This window comes from Drosophila santomea, chromosome 2L (genome assembly GCF_016746245.2).
Source record: "Drosophila santomea strain STO CAGO 1482 chromosome 2L, Prin_Dsan_1.1, whole genome shotgun sequence".
NCBI classification, from domain to species: Eukaryota; Metazoa; Arthropoda; class Insecta; order Diptera; family Drosophilidae; genus Drosophila; species Drosophila santomea.
The window spans coordinates 6,192,548-6,218,035 of record NC_053016.2 but is presented as its reverse complement, the minus strand read 5'-3'; the positions used below and the strand labels follow the sequence as shown (position 1 = coordinate 6,218,035).

General features: G+C 43.5%; 4 protein-coding genes, 1 long non-coding RNA gene and 1 other non-coding gene across 12 annotated transcripts; 3 read left to right on the top strand and 3 right to left on the bottom strand.

Moving 5' to 3' along the window:
* Positions 1-843: 843 nt before the first annotated feature.
* On the bottom strand, positions 844-10,085 carry LOC120452695 (sodium/potassium-transporting ATPase subunit beta-2). Of its 3 annotated transcripts, XM_039637054.2 has the most exons (8): positions 9,942-10,085; positions 9,456-9,759; positions 7,629-8,104; positions 2,649-2,789; positions 2,468-2,587; positions 2,112-2,404; positions 1,882-2,050; positions 844-1,815 (listed from the first exon to the last, which is right to left on the bottom strand). In XM_039637054.2, the coding sequence occupies exons 3-8, from the start codon at positions 7,771-7,773 to the stop codon at positions 1,712-1,714; spliced, it is 972 nt and encodes a 323-aa protein (XP_039492988.1). In that variant the 5' UTR covers positions 7,774-8,104; positions 9,456-9,759; positions 9,942-10,085; the 3' UTR covers positions 844-1,711. The 3 variants fall into 3 exon arrangements, with proteins under 3 accessions (XP_039492988.1, XP_039492995.1, XP_039493004.1); XM_039637061.2 differs by lacking the exons at positions 9,456-9,759; positions 9,942-10,085 and adding an exon at positions 9,016-9,292; XM_039637070.2 differs by lacking the exons at positions 7,629-8,104; positions 9,456-9,759; positions 9,942-10,085 and adding exons at positions 4,239-4,417; positions 5,467-5,599.
* Positions 10,086-10,254: 169 nt separating this feature from the next.
* On the top strand, positions 10,255-10,783 carry LOC120452714. The gene is made up of 3 exons (XR_005616496.2): positions 10,255-10,296; positions 10,366-10,464; positions 10,523-10,783. It is a non-coding gene; the product is annotated as an uncharacterized LOC120452714 (long non-coding RNA).
* Positions 10,784-10,924: 141 nt separating this feature from the next.
* On the top strand, positions 10,925-10,997 carry Trnar-ccu. The gene has a single exon. It is a non-coding gene; the product is annotated as a tRNA-Arg (tRNA).
* Positions 10,998-11,070: 73 nt separating this feature from the next.
* Positions 11,071-14,049, bottom strand: LOC120458788 (male-specific sperm protein Mst84Dd-like). Of its 4 annotated transcripts, none has more exons than XM_039646570.2 (5): positions 13,916-14,049; positions 13,811-13,854; positions 13,400-13,748; positions 11,621-11,779; positions 11,071-11,243 (listed from the first exon to the last, which is right to left on the bottom strand). In XM_039646570.2, exons 2-5 carry the CDS (start codon positions 13,835-13,837, stop codon positions 11,233-11,235), a joined length of 546 nt encoding a protein of 181 aa, XP_039502504.1. In that variant the 5' UTR covers positions 13,838-13,854; positions 13,916-14,049; the 3' UTR covers positions 11,071-11,232. The 4 variants fall into 4 exon arrangements, 2 of the variants coding, with proteins under 2 accessions (XP_039502504.1, XP_039502503.1); XR_005617225.2 differs by lacking the exons at positions 11,071-11,243; positions 11,621-11,779 and adding exons at positions 12,634-12,902; positions 12,958-13,089 and having other exon boundaries at positions 13,451-13,748; positions 13,916-14,041; XR_005617226.1 differs by lacking the exons at positions 11,621-11,779; positions 13,400-13,748; positions 13,811-13,854; positions 13,916-14,049 and adding exons at positions 11,302-11,464; positions 11,783-11,830; positions 11,883-12,031.
* Positions 14,050-14,263: 214 nt separating this feature from the next.
* On the top strand, positions 14,264-15,696 carry LOC120458540 (D-aspartate oxidase). The gene is made up of 4 exons (XM_039646220.1): positions 14,264-14,498; positions 14,559-14,771; positions 14,906-15,202; positions 15,260-15,696. Exons 1-4 carry the CDS (start codon positions 14,296-14,298, stop codon positions 15,570-15,572), a joined length of 1,026 nt encoding a protein of 341 aa, XP_039502154.1. The 5' UTR covers positions 14,264-14,295; the 3' UTR covers positions 15,573-15,696.
* A 162-nt stretch (positions 15,697-15,858) lies between these two features.
* Positions 15,859-17,027, bottom strand: LOC120458542. Of its 2 annotated transcripts, none has more exons than XM_039646221.2 (4): positions 16,844-17,027; positions 16,676-16,786; positions 16,496-16,609; positions 15,859-16,429 (listed from the first exon to the last, which is right to left on the bottom strand). In XM_039646221.2, the coding sequence occupies exons 1-4, from the start codon at positions 16,921-16,923 to the stop codon at positions 15,928-15,930; spliced, it is 807 nt and encodes a 268-aa protein (XP_039502155.1). In that variant the 5' UTR covers positions 16,924-17,027; the 3' UTR covers positions 15,859-15,927. The 2 variants fall into 2 exon arrangements, with proteins under 2 accessions (XP_039502155.1, XP_039502156.1); XM_039646222.2 differs by having other exon boundaries at positions 16,840-16,979.
* Positions 17,028-25,488: the final 8,461 nt, after the last annotated feature.

Genomic DNA, 25,488 nt, shown 5'->3' with positions numbered 1-25,488 from the left:
AGATGAGCTTTGGTTTTTTTTTTTATTTATCAACTGATTTCAGCAGCTACATGGCTTTGGTTCTGTGGACAATGGTCTGTCATTCAGTCTAATTAGCTCTCAATTAGCGAATGTACATTGCATGTTTGTACATACGACAACAAATAAATATCTACTCAATTTATCTGGAAAGCCGAACAGTTGGCATCCAAAATACAACTGATCAATTTCCTCGTCGATGCTCTGACGTCACACTATTTAAGTATTTAAGCAAATGCAGAGAAATGCTCTCTATGGAGAACAACAAATAACAAATTTCTATAATATTGAATATCAATTAAAAATTATCCAAACAGAAAATCGAAAGCTGCTATCTTTGCACTATAATTATGTATTATTTTTTGCATCACTGAAAGAGTAATCTGATTATTATCAGCTAACAAGAGCACAAGTGATAAACACATTTGCCAGCTTATATTCTTCAGCCTATATTTTAAAAATAAACAGTATCGATAAGCAAACAGCAGCGTTAATGATTTTAAATGACGCAATTGGAAGACTTAATGTTTCGACTGATAGCAACCAATGTGCCCGCGCACCAACAAAACTTATTACACTTAAATAAAAGCCAATCGATCTGGCTTTAAGTATATTTATCAGGCAGCGGCTGACCATTGTCAAGTGACGACTGAGATGGTCGTGATATGGCATTATCAGCGGTACAATTATCTTATCACAGCAGGGCAAACATCAGTGTTTACGTAAATCCCAAAGTATGTCATATGCCCATCCGATAATTTTGAGAAACATTATGGCAAATACACGAGTATATTGTGAAGTGTATTAAATAAAACAGACTTGCGCTTATCTGACTACTTTCATTTGATTTTTATTGAAAAAGAATGGAAAGTGATTTGTGTTTCTTATTCGTCTCAATTTATTTCCTTACATTTCATGTTACGCAATTATTATATTATAAACTTACAAGTTAACACAAGTTACGAGTTTCTGTTTTCCAAATGTTGCTCTTTTGTCGTCGATCAAAATTTGATGTATATAGGTTTCTCACTTTTTCACTTTTGACTAAGTTATGTATTAAAATGGTAAATTCTGAAGCTAGCTGTAAATATTTAGATTTTTGGTAGACAAAATTGGTCTGTTTTCGGTTACGTGTATAGCAGCAGACTCAAAAATGATTCATAAAATTTCATTATAAATTTTAATATCTAGGGATTCGTTTGTTGATTTATTGGAAATGGCAGTTTGGATAAATTGCTGTAAATTTGTTGCATTTGATTGATTCACGATTTACTGGTCAGCGCCAAATGAGATTCAGGCTGGGAGATTCCATCCTGTCCATTGGATGTTTATTTCCCATCTTGGTGTTTAGCTTTACAATCTTACAATCCTACGTCTAACTTTCATCGTAGAGTGCATAAATAGTTATTGGAGTTCAAAATTTGTATTTTATAGGCGTTGCAAGTCTTGAATATAATTTGTATGTATGCTTAATAACGCGGAAAACACAATTAAATAATTTGGATTTTTAATGACATTCGGAAATCTGAACCTTTCACAATCTTCACAACAACATGTGGTGGTTTGCCTCTGGTAGGATTGTCTTAGACGAGACTTAACAACGTCCTCACACCTCCTCGCCTGGTACCGAGATTCTAGTTCATCGGAGATTCTTCAGTTTTCTATTATATTATTGGTAATAGTGTGGTAAAAATTAATCAATGAGGAGCTCATAGTGCACCGATCCGATCCTGTCCTTGCGATCGTGTAAGATGTTGCGAGCCCAAGCCTTGCACTCCACGTTGATGATGATTCCGCCTACGGGATACAGATACAGAGTGACATTAGTTGGGGAATCTTTGGACTTTGGACAGCACTACTCACGTTTGGGGCGCTGGAAGTGCACGGCCACCAGGGGACTCAAGTAGCCCTCGGAGTTCTGGTAGGGATAGAAGTAGCCGGGGAAGCCCCTGATTGGCAGGTAGTTGACAGCACCAATGTTCTCCTGGTCGGCTGGGTTCTCGCCCTCGCACGATACCCAAATGGTGTTTAGCTACAGAAAGAAGGGAATCAGTCTGGGGATACGAGTATTTGGTATTAAGAGTATCACCCACCTTTTCTGGCTGCGTCTTCTCGACCTCAGCGATGTAGGTCTTCAGGCTCAGGGGCATGGATACGGGCAAGTTCTGCGAAGTGTTGTAGTACTCCGGAACCCAGCCGTAGATCTTGTTCAGCTTGAGGAAGATGCAGGGCGCACTCTTGTGGTAGCTGTAGTTGTTCTCCTTGGTGCAGGGCGACCACGTCTTGATGTCCACGTCGCACACCTGACCCTTCGGCGGCGGCTGGTTGTAGTCGCAGTTGTAGATGTTCTGACCACGTCCGGGAGTTAGGCCAGGTACTTTGTACACTATGGGAATGAGATGCAAAGCAATTAAAGAATGCATCATTAAATATGCAAGCAATTACTTACCCGCAAGGAATTCATCCAGGGAGTCCGTCCAGTGCTTGTAGTTCTCGTGCTGGGTTCCCTTGTACCAGATCAAAGTGCTTTCCACATTGTCCACCGGTGGCAGGGGTCGGAAACCCAAACCTGGAATCGCAAAACTCGTTAAGCAATGGATTTGGCGAAAGCTTTCGCGATGGCGACTCACCTGGATTTGTGCCTATCAGGGAACGGTCGAGGGTCCACTTGGGAATGCGGGGATCGAGGGTTTGGAAGAAGGCCCACATGCAGATGGCCACGAGGGCGGCGAGGACTCCGTAGAAGGCCACATAGAAGATTCCGATTTTGGCTGCGACAGGAAGAAAGAGTAGGAAATGCTTATTGAATTACAGCGATTAAAGCCGTTCCCAACAGCGATGCGCAGTCAATTGAAGCGATTGAATTAATTAATTGCCACTGGCCCCGGCGGTCGACATGGGTTAAACCGATAATTGAACAACGACGCCGGCTCGAGTGGGCCCTATAAACAAATGGGGAGCAACCCCAAGCTCCAAGCTGCTTCTCAAGTTCGGAATGGACGGCAATCGGACGCCGCGCTTCTCCACTGAATCATCATCCAAACATTCGAACAATTCTATATATACTAGATACTCTCTTTGGCATCGGGGAAGAGTATGAACACGATTCCACTCAAGAGCCCATTAGTTACGCGTGTGTGTGAAGAAATCGCTCTTGATCTCAGATACTTTTAGCCGACATAACCTCAATCGGAATGGGAGTGGGAAGTGGAAGTCGGTTGGCCAAAGAGCAGTTAACTAAGGGAGCAACCAAGACCAAGCCAAGTCGCAGTTGGAGCTGGAGTTTGGCTCGATTGTAAACGCTACGTGCAGCTATGCTCAGAATTTATCTCACTAGTTAACGGATATTTTATGAGGAAGTTTTATTCGATGCAAACCATTTCAATAATTTTATATTTAAGTCTTAGATACGCCAGTCCACTACAGTTGCAGTAAAAATGGTAGTGCTATAGCTACTGCAGCTACACTGTTTACAAAAGCGGAAACACAAATGAGAAATAAATTCAGATGCCAATATATGACATCTTAGTTCAAGCGAGAATCGAATTCAATTAAAAACTTAGTTTAATTTTAAAATAAAATTCCCAATTTTCAAATTCATTTTATACTAATATCTTGCCCTCGAACAAGAGTCTCGCTCTCTGCGAAGATCTGGCAAATGTTAACAGTACACTTTTCCGTTTGCGTATATGTACATACATATGTACTTTCATCGCCGCTTTGCCCATTTCAGCATAATTGCATTGCAGTTGTCTACTTATAGCGAGGGCCTTGGGCTTGCCAACTTTTAAATGCCAATATTGGCGTGCCGAGGAAAACCTTTGCCGTGCAATTGATGATAAATGGTGAGGCGGACGGGCGGACGGACGGCTTAACTGGCGGTAATTGGGGGGCGGACAGGAATAAGATGACGCATTTCCCCGCCCTAATTTGTTCCCATTTCCCAGCATCGTTACATGCAGATGTTAATTTGTTCGTCGCCATGCGAGGTGTACTTTAATTTTTTTGATTTACGAGTGAGTGCTGCTCGCGGCACCTTACTTTCGCAGTGCCGTGCTGATGGATGGAGATACATTTTCGAATCCGGCTCAAATTGGCTACGAGTGAAATACGACTTTTGGCCCAGATTTCCAGATTTCCAGATTGACAGCTGTCATATGCCGACAAAAGCAGTTCTCACCGGACTGCAATAAACACGACAATATAAACCATAAACTTACCCCATGACGATCGATTGCGACCCATAACCGTTCCATCCTCGCTGTTATATAAGAACTGGGCTAAATTGAACGGCTTGGGCTTCCTCAGGTTGTGCAGATCCTCGTCCACGAAGGACGGACTCAGTGGTACTGGCTTGGACATGTTTCTATCGGTGGGTTTTTTTTTTGGATCTAAAGGCCTGTTTGCGGTTCAGTTCGGTTAGTGATTTGCTTGATCAATCGATTCAAACCAATAAAAATATGTATTTTTAAAAGTTTTAAGATTTCAAGGAAACCACTCCAACTGAACTGCAAATAAGCGTTTCAGATCAATTCGCAAATGTTTGTTTTTCTTTATTGAAAATTTCTTTGGAAGCACTTTAGAATATATTTGACATTGACTAAAGTCCAAATATTGCAAAAATACGTATTTTTTGCTCTGAAACTTTGGTGGCACTGTCTTTGGTTCTATTTTGTAAATATTGCACCGACACCGCGCTGTGCAGATGCACACTTATAGTATTCAGACCGCACGTTCCATATACACACAAATAAACTCGCATTCGCACAGTCCAGGTCCTTCTCCTTCGCTCTCTTAGTTTCTCTCACTTGTCACCCGTTTTCCCCTGTGTGTTTCAACCCCCTCTGGTCGTGCAAGAAATTTGGCGCCTTTTTGAGCTCTCCGTCAGATACCGTCGATACCTGCAACTGGTTGGCCTGGAATGGCGTCGATGGGCCCTGCCAAGTGGGCCAAAACGGTGGCTAGAAGGCCGTACTATTGGGGCGACATGGTCTCATTTCCGTGTCTGCTGTGGTGATTTCAATGCCGCATTGGCTTTGACCCGGCACACTGGTAAACTGGCAAACTGGCAGATACAAAAGTATCTGTTCTTAGTTATGCTGCATGCAGTGGTTCTTTTCAAACACCACCAAACTACAAACACCACAACAACAACAATGAGCCCGCTCTTTGCCGCACCGAAAATGAAAATAAGTGAGCGAGTATCTGTATCTCTTAGCTGGCGCGCTCTTACTGCCTGGCCACATACAAACAACCACACCTTTTTGAAGAAATATCGAAGCGTTCTTCAGGCCTCTGACTGAAATTAATGCTTTTCTTTTGTAAATTCACTAGCTGTGAGGCGGGTGAGCGCGTGACAGAATTTTCAATAGTCCTCAAAGGACTCTATTTCATGTTTTGTCGATGGTTTTAATGACTAAAGTGGAGGGGAAAATAGCACGAACGAACCACAAAACTCTAAGGAAAGTTGCTGTTTGCAAACGGAACGCGTTTCGAACACGTTACGAGCACTCCGTGACACGTTATTCCGCCGCTCAAAACCAATTTCAGACTGAAACACGAATCGGATGTCTGTCGATACGCAGCCAAACATCAAGCGACTTGGCTTGAGTCGGTTTTGTTTGGCGTGGTTTTTTGCTGGTCCGGTTTTTTTGTGTGAGTCGAATGGCTCGGCGGCTCTCTCGAGCCGAGTTTGCTTTTGTTTTGAGTGGAAAGTGGAAAGCGGGTCGCTTTTGGCCGTAAGAGCGTTTTGCGACGGCGAGTGGAATCCCCGGATCTGGGATCGGTCGGGTTTTCCGGACCGAGATTGGGTTGCGTTCTAATTGCCGTGGAAACGCTGCCTCCTTGTGCACTCGTTTTAATTAGGCGGTGCCGGCGATTGTCGAGCTATTCATTGCAACTTGCCCGCGCGGTTTGATCCCAAACCCAGGGCCACACTTAGAGAAAATATACCCAGATGGTTGGCTTCCTGAGCTGGTCACTTGCATTTACAAGTGTCACAGTTCGTTACACTAACGCAGCTGTAGTGCAATGCTATCTATTAAAAGCAAGGAATTATTGTCATGCCATTAAAATGTACATCTAATAAACACAAAAATGTGTTTGGCCGTCGTATTGATTTCATGAAACCAATTAAAAACATTGCGAAGTAAGGGCCATGGAAAATCTGCCGCATTTAAATATCGCTGGCACGCAAAAATCTAAGCAATTGACCCGATTCCACTCAAATTGTGGGGTGGTTGGGGGGGAGTTGGGGAAGTGGAGGAAGAACTGGTTTAAATACGGTCACAGGACATTCGGAGAATTGGGCCAAATCGAGAGTTGCTATACATACACGCACAGGGGGTGAGTTTCGCGGGAGAGCCCTCTGTTCCACTGGAGTTGTGTTCGAAGGACTACGATAGCGGGCAGCCAACTAGGACATGCTTCGAGCTTCAATTTTGAAGGGAACAATAGGTAATGTAATATTGTGTATAATACTACTGAGTTCAAGACAGAACCGCAACATAATACTCCAGTTCCAGATTATGGTGCCAGTTTTATTCAACTATATCGCAACTGCCCTCTAGGGAACAGAATTTAAAGCGAAAATAAATATATATTCCAGATGTACTTAACAACTACGTTAATATTCGTGATTCGGTCATCACACTCCTAATGAATAATAGTCGTCGATTATAATTGTCGACTTTTTCTTAATAGACACTTCCTGTATTCTAAACAAGGGCGAGGTTGAAGCTGTCTCGAAGATGTTATAGTTTAATGATGTGCTGAGTAGTTCTTTAAAAATTCCAGCACTGCGTCTTGTGCATATATGAGATTCTTATGGATTGAGCATATCCTGATATGAGAATCTCCTGATATGAGAATATCCTGATATGAGAATTTACAGCTATGAGAATTTCCAGTTATGAGAATTTCCAGCTATGAGAATTTCCCGATATGAGAATCTCCCGATATGAGAAGCTCCTAATATGAGAATATTCTGATATGAGAATTTCCAGTTATGAGAATCTCCTGATACGAGAATCTCAATGAACAAAGAGGGTTTCACCTCTAATTCAAATGACTTGAAAGAGATTGAGGTTCTGAACAACCTTTCCGAATGATGCGAAACAGGTGAGAAAATTCAAAAGAACCCCAATCCATGGTGCAGGCCATGCATGCCACATGGGAGGCCTGGCTACTGCGACCTTCCACCGAAATCAGCGGTGGTTCTGGAGAACGCTGACGGGTTCACCGCAGCCTGATTGCATAATGGCATAATTGACCGATATTGCGGCACAAGTGGCCCGGGCATATGGGCACGGCACACAGAACTGGTCGCGTTCAGGGGCCAGCGAAGCGAGATTGCCATTGGGCGGGCAATAAAAAACGGACATGGACACGGACTGGAAAGTGGCGATAGCGGCGGGAGGCCGGCAAATAGATACATCCATCCCACCCACATCCACAATAATCTGCATTTGCCGTCAGCGCTAATGCGACGACAAAAGAGATTCTCTTGATTAAGGTCAGACTTTTATCAAGACGTGTCTACTTTGTGGCTGCTGGCAACAGCGGCCACTTGGGGGCTTACGTAATCCCCAATCCCCAGATTCCAAACTCACCCCAGCTGTCCATGGTGCGTCCGAAGTAGGAGTTGTCCTCGGAGTCGTAGACCATCTGCTTTAGGGTCTTCTTCTTGGGCCTCTCCGGCGGCCGCGAGTAGTACTGCTGGAATCCATCTATGCAATCCTCGGTTATGGTCGGCATTCTACCAGGCTTCTTTGGCTGGCGCTTCCTCAGTTCAACGGCTACACGGTATCGGGATCGGGATCGCGTTTCTGGATTGGAAATTGGAATGGGAATGCGAATGGGTATAGGGTTTGGGGTTTGGGTTCGGATCGGTATCCAAATGGGCTCCTGTGCAGATCGGTGTAGATCCCGTTTAAGGCTCGGTCGGCTGGGAAGGCTGATGGTTTACTCTGTGACACTTTGGATTTGCGCCGCACACGACAAGTTGACACCGCTGTGCGCCGCGCGACACTGATCTGAATTCGACAAAGAAAGACCAAGCCGAACCGGGGGTTATGTGTCTGAAAATCTGAAATCAGAAATACGCAAGAGTCAGGCTTAATCAAATACTTTATGCATGTGTGTGCGGAAATACGCGCTGCGGCACCGAAACGAAGTGAATTTGACTGGGGATGGCGACAGGGATAGAGATTTGGATTGGGATTTGGATGGGTATAGGTACGGGTATAGCTATGGGATGAAGTGGGATGCAAGCCAGAGCCAGAGCTCCAGTTCCACGTCGTGGAAGACGCGAGTCGCGGCGCGTGACACAATTTTCATTTAATTGAAGCCTAAGATGGCGGTGACTATCATGAGCTGCCTGCCTGACAAATCTAAATCCCAGTAGGCGAAAATTAACTATGCTGCTGATGATGTTTATGATGCTGATGATGATGATGATGAGGCCACTAATTGTCGCATGAAATATGGCTTCCTTTGGCACTGAGCGCATGTTACATTTCAAGTCGGCCTTTTGCGAACATTGCCATTTCATTTGGGCAGGTGAACTGCAGAAGGCAAACAATCTACATGGATGGGATTAAAAACACATTGAAAAGTCGCCTCATTCATTTAGTTCGGTGTCCAGGAGCAACTGTTGATGATCACTGAATCACTAAATCAATACCTATAAAGGTCGCTGCGTGTTAAATTTTTACGTTGGAGGCAAACTATTCGTTTTCCGCGAAATAGGCTTAAATATGAATTCAAATTCGATACTTTACTGAAATCGATCAATTTTTACTTTACTAATCGGATGCCCAACTTATTAGCGCCACCTGGCCGTGCAACCGTGCTATCACACAGTTGGGTGTGGGTCTCCGCTCTTATTTTGTGTTGCTCGATTTTGCCGCTAGGTGCCGCCTAACCAGATTTATTACATATTAAAGGTCAGTTTCGGAAAAATCTTAAATTAAATTACTATAGCTAGTATATACTCACTATACCATTAACCAAAAAATGAATTGGGACCTTTGCCCCTATGACCCCTGAAAAGGGCCACTGGAATTAACAATAGCATTAAAGTCAGCAGGAACACAGTGATAACCAGGAAAATCGTAACGAGCGTCGTGGACTCCACCATTGCGCAGAATTCGATTGAATGTTTAATAACTAAATTTGGTTGGAGCTCCAAAGGTTGATTTACGAGGGCGATCAAAATTTAGAAACACGTAGAATACGATCATAAGTAGAAAAAATAGAATTAGTACGACGACAATTAAGATTGTTATTAAAGACTTGGTTTCCATATCTTTTAGCTTTGTGTACGTTTCGGGACTTCGATGACATTTAATCCAAAGGACTACTGTGACTGTGATGAAAATCGCACTACAAATCGTACTGACAACAAAGTCGAATGCTAAATCGCAGAATAAACTTACTCCGTTTAGATCGCTGGCGGTGGTGGATCCGTTGGGAACTGTGCGATATCCAACGGAGGTAGCGTCGCATCAAATTCTGGAATCGGTGCCCAAGTGGGGGCTTCCGTGGGCAAGGTTCTTTTCGCATGCGTGGTTAGGTACGGATTGTCGATTATGAAGTAAATAAACAATAAATTCAGTGCGACAAGACACAGGATAACCGAAAGTCCAATCAGAAGCAATACTAGTTGCTGATTCATTTTTAATATTTATGTATGTGGCCCAAACTGCCGCTCGGTCCAGCTTTAGCTCGCTCTATTGGATCCTGGAAGAATTTTTATAAATATTATATATTGTGTGGATATGGTCTGAAATTAAGAGTGATGTGGTGAAATTGTATGATTTAAAAGTCTTTGCACCCTTGGGTTTAGAAAAAGTGATGGTTTGTGGTAATTACACAGCTAAATATAAAACTAAGTGTTAGAAACAGATTAGATTTCTTCATACCGGGCGCCTTGCGTGGAAATATACTTCATAATAATAGCTCACATCCAGCACAATATAAGCGATCAACATAATGTTGATGACAATAAGCAGGGAAATAATAATGGCGAAAAAAATAACTATGTACTTTTGCTCCATCTTGGACAATATTTATAATTTTCGTAGAAGGTGAAGTGTGTTTGTATCAGTAGTTTCATTTAAAATTAAAAAACCTTGACAGATAAGTCAAGAAACCATTTCTCAGTTTCATTGATATAAATATTTCATTTCTGCAAGTCTATTTTTTCAGAAAGTATTAATTTTAACAAATAAATCCGGCAATAAAATTGGTTCTGCAATCATGACTCTAACTGCAGGGGTATATGCACACAAATGTATTATTGTATACCCCTGTTTTCAATGTTTTCTCTATTCATCACTATTTTAGAAAGATGATGTATCAGTATACCTACAACTTACATGTCAATGTGTTATACACAGCAAAACAGAAAATTTGAAATTTATATAAGTGACTGAAGAATATATCGTAAGTAAAACCCCACAAGGACTTAAATATGCTCAATACACCCTTTTCCATTTTGCAGTCGCTGGAGAATTTATCAATTAACGATGACGGGCCCTCAGACAATTGTGGTCTATGGCTTGATTGGCATTCTGGTCATTGTTATTGTGATCATATCTATTGTTTTGATCGCTGGCTTATATATTCACGATCCAAATCGTATATCTACAAATGAGACGACGACTGAAGAATCCTGGAAATCCACTTGATGGAGGCAGAGGAAGTCTATTGTTTGAATTTGTACAATACTTGGCATATCAAATAAAATTTGGTTAAATTGTTAGATATTTGTCGAGTTTCTTTATTCAAGCCGATTGAAATATTATTTTTCCATATAATCATTATATTTCTGGATCAACGGATATCTTTTCTGGTTATCGGCTCCCTTAAGTTGATATCAGCATTTTGGTGGCTTGCGCGACATGCCCCAGTGGCCTAATGGATAAGGCATCGGCCTCCTAAGCCGGGGATTGTGGGTTCGAGTCCCATCTGGGGTAAAGTTGTAACCTTTTTTTTATTTTATTTAACTGAACTTTCTTTTTATAACCCTTGCTAGTGAAAAACCCAGTATTCGATTTCTTATATTTATTAAAATTTAAAGCCTAAAAGTCAGCATCTTGATGAAAGCTGCATCCGATCGAGTTTCCAACCAATACGCGTTACACAACATGACCAACGGCTCTCAGTTTCAGTTCCGCCGTTTACGTGGGTCGTCCGTAGTCACAGAGCCGCTTAGAAGCCACCTGGGGGAGGATATCAGGATAAGAGTCGATGAATAGGACAGCTAAAACATTTACTCACACGCGATGCAAGTGGAAAGGATTGGGATCAGAGTAGGTAGCTCCCAAATAGAGAAGCTAGCAACAGCATTTTGGCGGAGTGTTGTAGCAGTGGGCTTTGCACGGAGCACACCACACACAGGGCGCGTTATCCTTGTTCACAAGGTAACGCCTGGGGCAAGGAGCTTTGGAGGACGAATAGTCACACTGATCGCTTGGATCAGCTTCTCCACTGCCATGGCCCACTCAGTCCAGTGCCCCTCCGTGCATCCCAAGAATCACCAACGCACGGACGGACAGAATTGTGGAATGGTAGCGTTTTTGCTCGGAAGCGGACTTACATGGATAAGTTGGGGGCGTGTTGTAGTAGTTCCAGACACGCGGATCGGGAATGCCGCCCTCGGGCAGAGGGGGGCAGCACATGCCAGGAGCAGGGGAGCACGGAATGGGAGACGGGGCGCCACATGGCGGACTGTGGGGGCCACAGCAGGGGGTTTCATTACAGGGTCCACAGCATCCACATCCGTTGCACATGTTGAGTTTGCTTGGCGCTGCAGGTGAGAATTTTAGATGTTAATTCTTAAACAAATACTTAATACACACTTTTTTGGTTGAGTTATACTCGAGAAAACAAATTTGGAATTTAGAAGAATTTAGAAGTCGAAGCGACTGGTCCGAGAGTCAGATATCGAATGAGGAAAGCTGATCCCTTGGCCCAGCACGTCCAGTTTAAATTTCAGTTTGAGCTGGCTAGAAAGTCATGGCCAACTTTATGCAATTTCATGGCCTACTTGATCTTAGCAAAGGTAATTAAGTCTCCGAGAAAAGAGAACGCATTTAGATTTGCCTTCTTATATCTTGTATATCTTATTAACTGAGCAAAACACAAAATTTGACCCGCTAATTGTTCAGTTCAACTTGCTCATTGGGAATGGAACAAGGCCTTTTCTGCTCAAACCAAAATTTGGTCTGAAACAGGTACTATTGCTTATTAAAGTATGTTTTTTTTTTTTTTTTTTTTTTTTTTTTTTTTTTTTTTTTTTTTTTTTTTTTTTTTTTTTTTTTTTTTTTTTTTTTTTTTTTTTTTTTATACTATTGCTTATTAAAGTATGTACTTAAATCATATACATATATATTTTATCTACTTATGTAATGGAAGTCTCAAAGATCTGAATTCATTTACAATTATTTACAATTAATTTATATTTTGTTGGTCTTTTAATAATAAAGTTAACCCCAATTGGTTTTCGTTCAGACATTAGGATTATCCACTATAAACACATATATCTAATAAATTTTTTTTTTAACCCCAATAGCACTAACAGTGAAGTAAATCCCAATGCATACAAAGACATTACTTTAAATTTGTTTATTTTGTAATTAAATGCCAAATAGATTCCAGATACCAACATAAGATTGCGTTTAAATCAAGACAGTCGGACGAATTTCACACTGGGGCCCAAAAGTATTGGGTATTCCGCATCTGGCTCCATCTTGATTTAAGTCATCTTGCAATTTATTATCAACCAAAAGTGCGCCACAAAACGACAACATGTCCGGCCAAGGAAGGTGGCCCCATCAGGATCCGATCGAAACACTTGCCAGGAACTACTTAGAAACCACCTGTGGAATGAGATAGGTAATAGCAGTGAATGCGGAAGGTATCGCAGCTACTTACACGCGACGGGATGCGGAAGGAGGTCATACTGAAGGATTTGGGGCCTGGCAACAGCATTTGGTCCATTGATCCCACACCAAGCCCAGGACATGCTATCCTTGTTGACGGATCAGCGTTGTGGGCATGTAGCTCCTGCAGAACAACATGAAGCGTCACTACCATGGCACATGTTCCAGATGCTGTGGCCTGCAAAGTCCTCCGACATGCCTCGTGCTCCTCCGCTCCATGGCTCTCACGTTCTACGCACAGCCCACCGCAGGGACAGGAGTACAGATTGACAGACGGACGGGCGGACATGTGGACGGACACGGACCTGGACCGGACTTACATGGATACGTCACAGGTGCGTTAAAGTAGTTCCAGACACGCGGATCGGGAATGCCGCCTTCGGGCAGCGGTGGGCAGCACATGCCCGGAGCAGAGGAGCAGGGAATGGGCGACGGGGCTCCTCCACATGGAAGACTGTGCGGGCCACAGCAGGGCGTTAGATTACAGCAGCAGGGACCGCATCCACAGCAGCCGCCGGCAACGCGTCCGCCGCATCCAGCGGCGCCGTTTGGCGCTCCAGTGGCGGCGCAGCGCATCCGCTTGTTGTTCACGCCCATCATCATGTTGGCGTAGCGCAGCGGGAAGGCCGCCGGACCGCAGGTGGGGAAGGGGAAGCACAGGCAGGCCGGTCTGCCCTGGCAGGCGGAGCGCGGGCACTTGTCCTGCAGGCCGTTCCGCTTCACGCAGTCGCAGGTGGTGTACATGATGCCGCATCGCAACTCCCGGCTGCGGCATCCGCGCGGCTGGAAAGGATGCCGTACATAGTGGTCAAGTGGTCATGTGATGGGGGTATAGTAATACTCACCTCCAACGATCCACATCCGTCACACATCTTAAGCCCGTCGAGCGCTGCAGGACAACGGATTAAACATATATAAATGTTTAAGGGACAACACCAGGATAGACTTACTTTATTTGGCCAAATTAATTTCGAAGAAAAATTTAGAGTTTTGGAAAATTTAGAAGCTGGCCGAAACGAAAGGTCCGAGAGTTGGGTATCGAATGAGGAACGCGTTCCACATCCCTGGTCATATTTGATTCCCTTTGAGTTGAAATGCAGGGCCAACTTGTTAGAGTAATGGCCTACTTGTAATAGGTACACTTTAATTCTATGAATTCAGATTCAGATTTTAGCAAGAGTTAGTTTAGATTCGAACATGCACACAGCTTTTTCACGCTTTCCAAAAGCTCTGTAATCAGTTAATAGCATTATGAGATCTGTTTAGAAGTCTGATAAGCCACCATCTCTTTCAGTTCAGTCCGAGTTCCCAAGCTGATCGGGTTGGAGCAATGCCGAACATTGCAGTTATCGGTGCGGGGGTAAATGGTGTTGCCAGTGCCATTAAGATACTGGAGCACTACGTCAACGAGGGACAGACACCGATAAGGGTTACGATTATATCGGAGGACTTCACGCCGAACACCACAGGAGATGGTTCGGCGGGTCTCTGGGGTCCCTACCTTCTCGGCGGCACGTCGCAATCGAAAGTCTAGTAAGTATTACTCACTACCACTGTTCCACTTCATATTAACGATCACTAATCTTCGATCAGCAAGTGGTCGAAGAGCATGCACCAGTTTCTGGAGCAGATCTGGCTGAGCGACGATGCCGGAGAGGCTGGCGTCTGTCTGCTGCCCTGCATTCGGCTGAGCACCTCGACGGTGGACACGGTTGAGGATTTCTGGCGCGACATTGTCTATGGAGCCGTGAATTTGTCCAAGGAACAACTGGCTGCATACAGCAAAGATCGCAGCGTTAAGTTCACGTAAGAATATCAAAGGATATATGAGATTTCTAAGCCAAAATGAAGATTCAGTTTGCAGTTAAATGATTTCATTCTATATCTACATTATTATTGGTATTTTCCCTGAAATAATAACACATCTGAACAATTTCTAGGTCAGGCTTATCCTTCGTTACCTACACCTCGGAGCCCATTAAGCTACTGCCGTACTTGATGAAGCGCTTTGTCCGCAACGGAGGTGTAGTTGTCCGTAAAAGGATAACGGACCTGGAGGCCTTTGTCGATGACTCCGAGTACGATGTGATAGTAAATTGCTCTGGATTAGGCTCCAGGACTCTACTGAAAGACGAGCAAATGTACGCAGTACGTGGCCAAGTGTCCCGGGTGAAGGCGAACTGGATTTTCTCGGCCGTGCTGGACGAGAGTGATGATGGCAACTACATAATACCCAAGTAAGTAAGGGGGAAATACACTTTCTTGTTGATATTTCTCCCTCATCAATGCTCTAGTACCGAGAGCGTTGTTCTTGGCGGAACGCATCAGGAGCGGGACTACAACACGCAGGTGTGCCAGAAGGATAGGCGGATGATTGTGGATGGCTGCCGGCGGTACATTCCGGGTCTGGAGCACACGGAGTGCCTCTTTGACTGGGTGGGTCTTCGACCAGGTCGCAGGCAACTCCGGCTGGAAGCCGAGCGCCGTAGGCGGAAACTCCTCATCCACAACTATGGACATGGCGGCAGTGGAGTCACTTTGTGCTGGGGCTGTGCCGACGATGTTCTCGATATCCTGTTGGCCGCCAAGAACGGCTCCAAACTATGAGTCACTTGCCTACATATTGAAATACCATTTATATATCATTTCAGTCTACCATAAACAATTTTTTTCTATGCAAAATGTTTAGATTGTTGTATGCAATAATAGAATGTGATTAGTTCAATGTAAACAGATTTTTGTCTCTGTGTAGGCAGCACTATCGCTTTGGCATGGGGATCGTATTGATAGGCTTATCACCGTCTAGCTGTAAACCAACTACTACCCCCTGACCACCCCGCAAAATTGGTGCTCCACCATGGTGCCTGCACTTAAATACTGGTGGAAGTGAAGCTGGGGGAATAACGAGGGTGAAGCCCAAGAGTAGGCAGACATTTATGAGTAGATGACAGCGAAAAACAGATCAAATGTCGTCGTCGTGTCGCTTTTCGGCTGCCTCCTTGGCCAACCTGGCTTCCAGGGCCTCATGGAACTCCTCGAATCCGGGCATTTCGATGTACTTCATTACCGGCGAGACGACCAACTCGTAGAGCAGGGCGTACATCTCGTCCAGCTCGCGCAGGATGTCAAAGGGACGAGTGTTGCCCACCTTGTAGATCGAGTAGATTGTGCGCCCGATCTCGTCGTATTCGATCAGACTGGCAGCCTCCTGGTCCACGGAGCTGAGGGCGATGAAGTTCACCCGCGGCATGTGCATGTGCTGGGCCACAAAGCCGAACACATCGAAGATGGTCGTGAGGAAGTCCTTGTTGAAGTAGAGCTCATCCGGAAAGGCGATCTCGTGGACGAACAGTGCGTCGTAGGTGGAGATGCCCATGTTCGCCTTGGTCGCATCGATCAGCTCCTTCTTCATCATTATGATCTGCTGGAACAGATTCCGTGGCAGCGAAGAGGGAAAGAAAACCCTGCGATTAAAGGAGATATGTTTCAAGTGATTATGGGAGTGATGGAATTGGATTAATGGGTCATACCAGGAGTGCCATTCCTCGGTCATCCACTCAAGCAATCCCACTGCCCGTATTTGCGTCTCGTCCTCGCTGATCATCATCACGGAGCACTCGTTTCGCAGGATGTGGCGCACATACCTTTGTAAGAAAATTCCTATTCATATTTGAAAACTTTTTAAAATAGAATAGGGAATGATTCATTACCAAGAGTAAGTCTCTTTCATGTTCGGCACATCAAATAGTCCCAGACTCTCGTAGACTAGACTTTTCAAGAACGAGTGGGACCACATGAACTCGATTACCATGTCGTAGTACCTGAATATATTTCACAAGTTAAATTCCTTAACTTAAAATATCTGTGAGCATACATGCTTTGAATTGATGTCTACTATCTGCATGCCCTCGAAAACTTCCCATTGGATATCATATCGCAAAGTGCGGACATCTTCCATTGCAGTTAGGTTACTAGGAATTTTATAACTACTAAAGATTTGTATTTTATTTTTTTTCTAGGGAGAAGTTTAAAACTAAAGCTAATAGTGCCAGATGCTTAAAAAAATTAGAAACGAAAATCAGAGCATACTTTTTGGGTCAGTTGAAAGAGGGACGTTTATGTTCCTTAATAAAATATTACTCACTGTTTTGGATTATGAACACTTAAATTTATGGAAGGGCTCTGGGAGGATTGGTAATATGGTAAACTAGACTTTTCCCCAATAATTTTGAAAATTCTTGGCTAGAAAATTAGAATTGGCGTTTGCATACTTCTTGGATGGCATTAACGTTGCTTGTAAAACTGTTCAACATATTGTTTTCCGTATGCGATGGCATTAAATTGGATTTTTCATATCCAAGCGGAATGGCCGTAAATGTTTATTTGTGTTACAAAATGCAAATGTGATGTTTTGAATAATGTCATAATTAAACGAATATACAGGCGGTAACAATCAAGGGTGATACGTGTAAATTTAATTTGTCTAATGTCTCAATTTGAATAAATTGCCACCACATAAAAGCAAATGCAGCCCAAAAGAATGTAAATAGCAATCGCACCCATTTGTGGGTGAAATTCAATGGAAGGACTGAAAACCAAACCAATTCCACCCTCGAGTCAAAAAAGAAAAAAAAATGTTCCAAGCTGAGAACACGTTCTGGAATACACCTTGGATTCCGCATTTTAAAATGCAAAGACCATCGGGTGTCATTTACTAGGCAACAAACCAATTGAATAACCGAATTTGGCTCGGATGCTCATCTTTGACGGGGGTCCCTTCTTTGGTCCTTTGGTTCCACTCGGAAGGATCCCTTCGCCGGAAGAGAGCGCATTTTGAAATGTTTCGAATCCTTGTTCGTGAGACAATTGCATATTTAAATACAAGCGACACTTTTAATGGCTGGCATCGGGTGTCAGTTGCTTGGACTTTTGGTTGCCACTCGTATTTGTGGCATAGCTTGTGGCATGGTATTCAGGACACGTATGCCGCCGACTCATGTCGCCCTGATAAATTCAATATCGAAAAGAAATAACTTAATTTTGGCATTATTCGAAAGCGCTCCTCCCTTTGCAGCCGGAATGTGGAGCTTAGTGCTGCTGAAGATGGGGCCATCAGTTTTTGGCATTAACATTAAGCAGCGGCTTCTGAAGAGAGAAGCAGCGTAATGCGGCTAAGTCCGCAGTGGACTTTATGATGTTGCATAAAGTGTGTGTGTGTGGGGCATAAAAACGTCTCATTTGGGACTCATTTAATCCGCCAAATTGTTTGCACACCCACCGAGCATCCTTTCTGCCACAAAAAGGTAAACGATTCGTGGGCCGCAACAATGGCGAGTTTGAATTCATTCGAAAATCGCTTTACGTCAGCCGGGCGGTTTAGCATGTTTTTCAGCGCACACCTGCGCATTCCCTGGGAATCGCAAACTGGGTGGTGCCACTGCCACAGCATGGTGGTGCTGTTCTGGTGGGGCTGGGTGGTGCCACTGTCAGCCGTGACTTGCATGCGCCGCGTTCATTTAAAATCGAAAATACACAACGAAATGAAATGCAGCCGAAAAGCAAAGGTGGCGGCAGATAAGCGGCGATCAGAACGAAGTTTGTATATCCTAAAGATACAACATTTCAGACTGTTCCTATTAATTATCCTATAACTTTTAGACAGCAGTTGCTGTGTCAATTATCTTTTGCAGCCTAGTAATGCAGTTATTAAACCACATAATTAAATATTTAAGCTGCATTGCCTATTGCTATAAACTGAAATTTTAAATATATTTATGTTCTCTGCATCCCAATTGAGTAACCCTTGACAGGGTATGCCAGTGCAATGTGATTGTGATGGCTGAAAAAGCCGCTTGACAATGGATTGCGGGTTGGTTGGAATGGACTGGGCTGGTTGCGATTCTGATGGAATGATACTCTGGGAGATGTGCACTTGTTAGCCGCAAGGTGTTTGCAACCTCATCATCAGCGGCAACCCATTTTCCCATGCCAATTTTCGGGCGGTGGAAGCTTCGCGGTTGTCGAAAGGCAAACAAATAAACAAACAAGTCGTCAGCAAGGGTTCAACAAAAGCAAAGTGCTCAAAGTAATTCAAAATACAGTCAAATGGGGAAGGAGTTGGATAATCTCTCTGTTTTCCCCATGTTTGATTATTTAGCGTTTAACAAGCGTTTAGTCTTCTGATTCACTGCTCTGCAGATGTGAAAATACATACCATTTTTCTTTTCCAACTTTTCTCGACAATGATTTTCCCCGTACACTTTGGCCAAAAATTCAGTTGTGAAAGTGATCATGGCTCATAATTATGCTTGTAAAAACCAATTAAACTTCAGTATTGTACTCCATTTTGGATCTCCAAAAACTTTGCTGTCTGCTGGCTGATTTTGTGACTTAAAATGACTTTACCAAAGGCAAGAGAAGCTTCTATTTTGTTGGCCGTTTGAAACAATGCTGTGAGCAGAGCTTTTTTCAAGCCAAATGTAATGTCGCAGAACGTGTTGATATAGGAGGATAAGAAAATATGTTTCAACTGGAGTTATTAAAGGCAAACAGCCTTAAAAATATCACTTCGTAGTGACGAAGCGCACCGAGGTATGCGATTACTATTTGAGTAGTTACCTTGGTAAAATAAACTAAAAGTTAAGCAACTCTAAAGCCATTTTCCACTTCCTCGCTGAGGAGCAGCGCTGCACGGCATTTTGGCCTTTAAAAAAGACGTTAAGAAACTTCAGGCCCGCTGTTAACTCACTTAGGTCGCTTGCGACTTATGCAAAACTTTTCAATTGCCTCTTATTACAGTTGTTATTGCTGCTGCCGCGCGCTTTTCCTTGTTGCGCGGACTCGAGTGAAATGCAAATTTATTCAAAATGGGGGAAAATGGAAAAGTTAGCCGTGTCTGCGAGCTGCGAGTGGAAGGGCTACGGCCATAATTAAATATCATATTTTCGCATTTATATTTGCATTTCGGCCAGCCATTTCATTTTATTTCACTCTTAATTTGTTTTGCCCCCATAATTGCCTTAAAGTTGAAGAAACTGCAGGAAACCAAGGATTGTAAGAAAAAAACATTGTCGATTACACACGACATAATGTCGATGTCACATTAGCTGCACGCGATTTTCCAATAAAATTCCAATGGGAAAATCAAATTCCGGGCGAAAGAACAAAAAAGAGTTGGCTGACCAGCGGCGGCGGCTGAAATCAGTTACAACTATGGCCAGTTATCTCAGCGGGTCATCTCCACGAAAGGACAATTATCGGCGGACATGCTAATTTGTGCGTGGCCAAAGGACTCTGGCTGGAAGAGAAAAAAAAAATGGGTAAAGCAGAATACCTCAATATTTGTTGACGGAACGTGATTTGGCGCATTTTCAGTCGCCGCCGTGAAATGGAGCCACCAACAACATGCGACCGCGCCCATTATGAGCACATCAAAAGGGGCAGAGCCACACCCACCACCACCCACTAATCCACCTCCCACTCATTCACTTACAGGTACACCGAGAAAAATTTGGCACTTAATATCCTGTTGTGTTGTTAGTACCAATGGAACGAGCTTGCAAGGAATTATCCTATTCAAATTGAGTAAAATAAAAATTGATGTTTATAAAAGTTTTCAACTAACAAAATATGGTTTGTATTTATTAAACTCTTTTCCGACTCTTTAGATTTTAATCAGTTTAAATATTAAGGGGTAGCATCATTACTGCCACAAGTACTTAAAAGCTACTACTCTCCAATGAAAAGCTAAAATATATCATAAAAGTAATGTTGTCTGTGCTTAGGTTTTGAAATTGTTTTCACTGTAATAGGAGGCACCTCCCGCGGTGCGTTTGTCCAGAAATATGCAATACGCTTTGTCCAAGCTGAGCAAACAGGCGCTTAACCAGAACCCTTCCGGAGCCACCAAGTGGGAGGAATCACGAAGCGTGTCCGCTGAACACGCAAGTCCAAAGGGTTAATTAATTTAATGCGCTAACCCGATCCGCGGAAACCGTGGCTCTTCTAACTAGACCATCAAGTCAGGGCAAATTCGAAACATATAAATGTGCGAGAAGATAACTCAAAAGCTATTTGAAACCACTCAAGGAAGAGCCACCATCTCATCCGGAAGTTATCGAAACTCCGCCTCCGAAGACGTGGAAAGGCCACACCCTCGGTTTTCCCAGCAAGTTCAACGTCTTTGATGTAAACTTTGATGAGAAGACGGAGGAGGAGGAGGAGGAGGAGGGGCCAGTCCTGGCCCCAAGCTATACCTTTTCAATTTTCCGCATCGGAAATGACTTTCTGTTCTGGGTGCGCCGTCATGGAGTCTGTGGCGAATCTTTATTGGCTTCAGCTGGAAAGAATAAAATGACTTACGTCTCATGCCCATGCGACCAATTAAAGTCGTTTGCCTGTTAATTATAAACTTATTTTCAATTAATCATTGCGTCTATGCTTGCTCCTTGACTCTTACATAAATTTAAGGGCGGAAGAAGGCGGGGCAGTCGCGATGTCAACGCCAATTGATTGCTAAACATCCGACATTGGTGCTTGAATAATTCATCAGGACATCGCCGTTGCCGTTGATTTCAATTGATGGCGAAGTACCGAGCGACCGAGCGTCTTGTTACCAGCTCCTTCGTGTCCTTTGCCCACTAAATTATTCCACAAAAAAAAGGAGCATCGATGGCACCCGCTTGGGGACACCATCACCATCGTGATCACCATCAACAGCCTATCCACCTGCCATTAAGCACGCTTAACCTGACAGCATCCTTATGCGACTGCCGCCCAGCAGCGCAGCGATAAACATTAAGTTGTCAATAAAGGTAATTCATTATGTCGCACTCGAATACCCGGGGGAGCCACTGTGCGGCTTCGCCTACGGCAGCACACGTATCCTTTTGTATCCTGGGCATCCATCCAGCCAGCCTCCTTTTGGAGGCCTTTGACAGTCGCTTAGTCGCACTCGCTCCGCGGTAAAATATTTCCTTGTATTGGCAATAAAAACGCTTATTGCTCAACGTTTGCCCGCAGCCAAACGCGTCGAGGTCGCCGTTGCAGGAACTCAAATGGAGCTTTTATTGGCAGCCGTACGATGTGGTTTTTCCGAATGACGCTGGATAGCACCTGAAGAAATACCATACAACCAACTTCTAGCTTCCAAGTTAAGCTGCCTTTAAATAAGTATAGTTTATAACACCTCAAAGAGTTAAGTTCATAGTTAATACATTCCTTTATGTTCTTTCGCTTGGCAAGTCATGCAAATTTCTCTGTAACAACGATTTTTTACATTTTTAAAAAGCTTGTCTTGCGTTGTCAATGAAATGTATTCATTAGGAATAATAATGAAATCGATACAGCTTCGTGTTGTGCCCACCTATGGTACTTGCCACTTACCACTTGCCACTTGCTACTTGCTACTTGCCACTTGGTAGCTTGTGGCTGGATGCTGGCACTCGGCACTCGCGTGACACGTCAGATCAATTTTTCGAAATATATTTCCTTCGAAATTTATTTGCCTGTCATTAGAGTTTTTGCGGAACGTGCTTTGGTCGCATTTGCAAGTGCTCCGCTGGGGACGACTATGTTCGACATGGAAAAGCCAGCGACCGGCGTTTGGAACGGGGGATGGACTTTGGAGCAGGAGCAGGAGCTGCTGGCTGTAGCCGGAGTGGAAAACCAATATCGGTGGAACCAGTCGCAGGAATAGCTGATTTCTAGGTTGAGTTGGAGGGCAGGGGAGCCTGCGAGGGGACACTTTTGTATCTCTCGGATACACGTAACACGGCAAACACACAGATACAGATGCGAATACAAATACAGATGCGAACACAGATACAGATGCGAGTACAGATACAGATGCAGATACACACGTGTGTGCTTTATGAAAATTGCATTTCAATTGACAAACACGGGCGAGTGGAGCATAAAATATGGCAATTTACCACCATCGTGCTCAACTCTTTCGTGCTTTATGCCTCCACGGCATATTACGTTGATGAAATTGTTTTCGTTTCGACAATTTTCGTGTGGCTGAGTGGCAGGATAACTGGGGGATGGGGGCAACGTCTGTCCAGGATATTTATTATTTTATTAGCGACGTGTGTTGCGTCAGTGGCGGGTTCAGCGTTCATTGTGGGTGTGGCGCAATTTTTACGGATAAACCCCTTTTCGCAGTTCGACCCAAAAGCCCCGTGCCTAGTTGGTTATGATAATTAAGTAATGGCTTCGTGGCGTCGGCACATGGTCAAACATCCGGACATCCGTAAGTGTTGACCACTCGAGCGTTACATTTATGCAAACAGGATTCGGGTCTCTATTTGTATATTCCACACGTTTCCTGTCGCTTGTCATTCATAATGGGATCAAGACAAGCGTTTGTAGCTTTTAAATCACACTATTGAAGCTAAACTAATCGGTAAACACTATCAATCAAATTTGATCCTTGGAGTTTCGGAATAAATGAGTATTTAGCATTTATTATCTGTAGTTTACAAGTGCCCATAACCTTACACGAAATCAAGATTGTTTATCGTATTTGTATTTTCACGGTATCCGTTCCAACACAATCGCCTTGAGTACATTTGAAGCAATTCATTGGGCAATTAGCAGCCTTCTCGATGGCCACAAAACGATTTATTAAACGATTTTTATTTATGAATTTATGTACACATGCCACCTCAACAACCACCAGCTAGCCACCAATCGATGATAAAAGACTTGCGCCCGCAGAAGTTTGGCATTCGGAGTCAGGTGATGACGATGATGATGATGGTAATAGTGGTAATGGTGATTGTGAATGTGATTGTTCTACTAACTCGTACATATACGAACGATTGCATGGACTCTGCTCTGGAATATGGCATATGGCATATGGCTGTATATGCCTGTAATCGCAGGTCGTGTTATCACTATAGCTTAGCACCTTTCGTAAGTTCGTAAGTAAGCTGGTCAAGCGTTTATTGGTTTTTATCACCATATCTGGACAGCGGAGTGAAAACCCGGGGCAATGAATGGCCGTTGACTGACTGGGGGCAAAGGTCAAAGCGCGGCATGGAGCACAAAAGAACTTAGTGCTTCCTAATTGCGCACTAAATTAAGTGAAATCAACAGCAAAGCAGCAAAACAGCTGGAAGAATAAATAATAATGAATGGAAGGCGAATTGGACTGGACTCGAATCGGAACGGTTTGGATCGTAAAGCTGCCAGCGCACATTGAACATGAAATGCACCGCCAATCAAAAAGGCGCACATCAAATTACCCACTGAATTGCCGAAAATAAATTAACTCCCAACTCTTACACCCACCCTCGCCCCCCAATCCCAATAAATGGCTCCTCAATCTACGTACTCTTTAAATTCAAAATTCATCTGTGGTGTCTGCCGCATCTTCTGGCACCGCCTCTTGTGTCAAAACTGCGGCTGCTGATTTTCAGCGGGTTCCGAATCGAGATCCGATCCGAAACAATTCAATTCGTCTCGGAATTCCAAGCAAATGAGCAGTTTGGGTAGAGTAATTGTACTAATATGGCACTTTGGTAATTTGGTAATAATCTCAAATCTTTGGATAATCTCAAAGTCACTTTAATCTACAACGAGCTGGGAATTGTAAAATAGTTCTAATCATAACCATAGTATGTATGCCAACTTAATCAAGTATAGTCCCAAATTCAAATTGGTGTTCTCTAAGTCGAGCTTTAGATTCTATGTATTTTATAATGATCCCAACACATACAAAATCAATTACCATCAATATATCTTGGTATTTGCCTTAAGTGAACCAAAGGTAGTAACTACTTTTGAAGATGGGGACTAATGAATCAGCCGCCCCCTTGTCCAGCCCCGAAAATGTGGCCCCAAATCGACGGTCGCAATGTCATTGAGAAAGCATTTTCGTCAGCGACTCTGCGCGATCAATTTAAATTAAGCCGAAGATTTGGTTTTAATTAAAAATCTTCAAATACGCTTAATGACAATTAATTGGTCAACATCAGGCCAGTCATCGCCGTCGAAGTCGAACTCGAAATCGTCACCCTCACATTCATGGGTACCAAACAGTCTCAATGGATTTGAAGGGCAAGATATCTGGAGGGATGGATGGTTGGATGGATGGATGGATGGATGGAGGATCTCTGGCCAGATGGGCAGAAGTCACGCAACCTTCATAAAGCCATCGGAATCGGGGCTTTTCCGCTTTGAAGTTACAGCTGCTGTTGCGTGTTGCGAATGGAGATTTCTTCGCCGATTTTTGTTCAATTGAAACAAATCGAAACTGAGCGAGCACAAAGGGCGCCACCCTGGAAGAATTCTTCATTCTGGTTTGATCTTTCGTAGATAACAGATATCTCTCCTTAAGCTTTAGAATCAAGCTCTTCTTCTGTCACCCTGAATGTGGCTACTCCCCCTAGTTGGTATTACTAACCTCGTTAAGTTGATAGATGACCTCGCAACCTATTATTATTTTAGCAACTTCCTAAGCCACTAATTGTGGGTTTTAATTAAGCCAAGAAAGGTGGCTCTAATGACTAGTTATGCA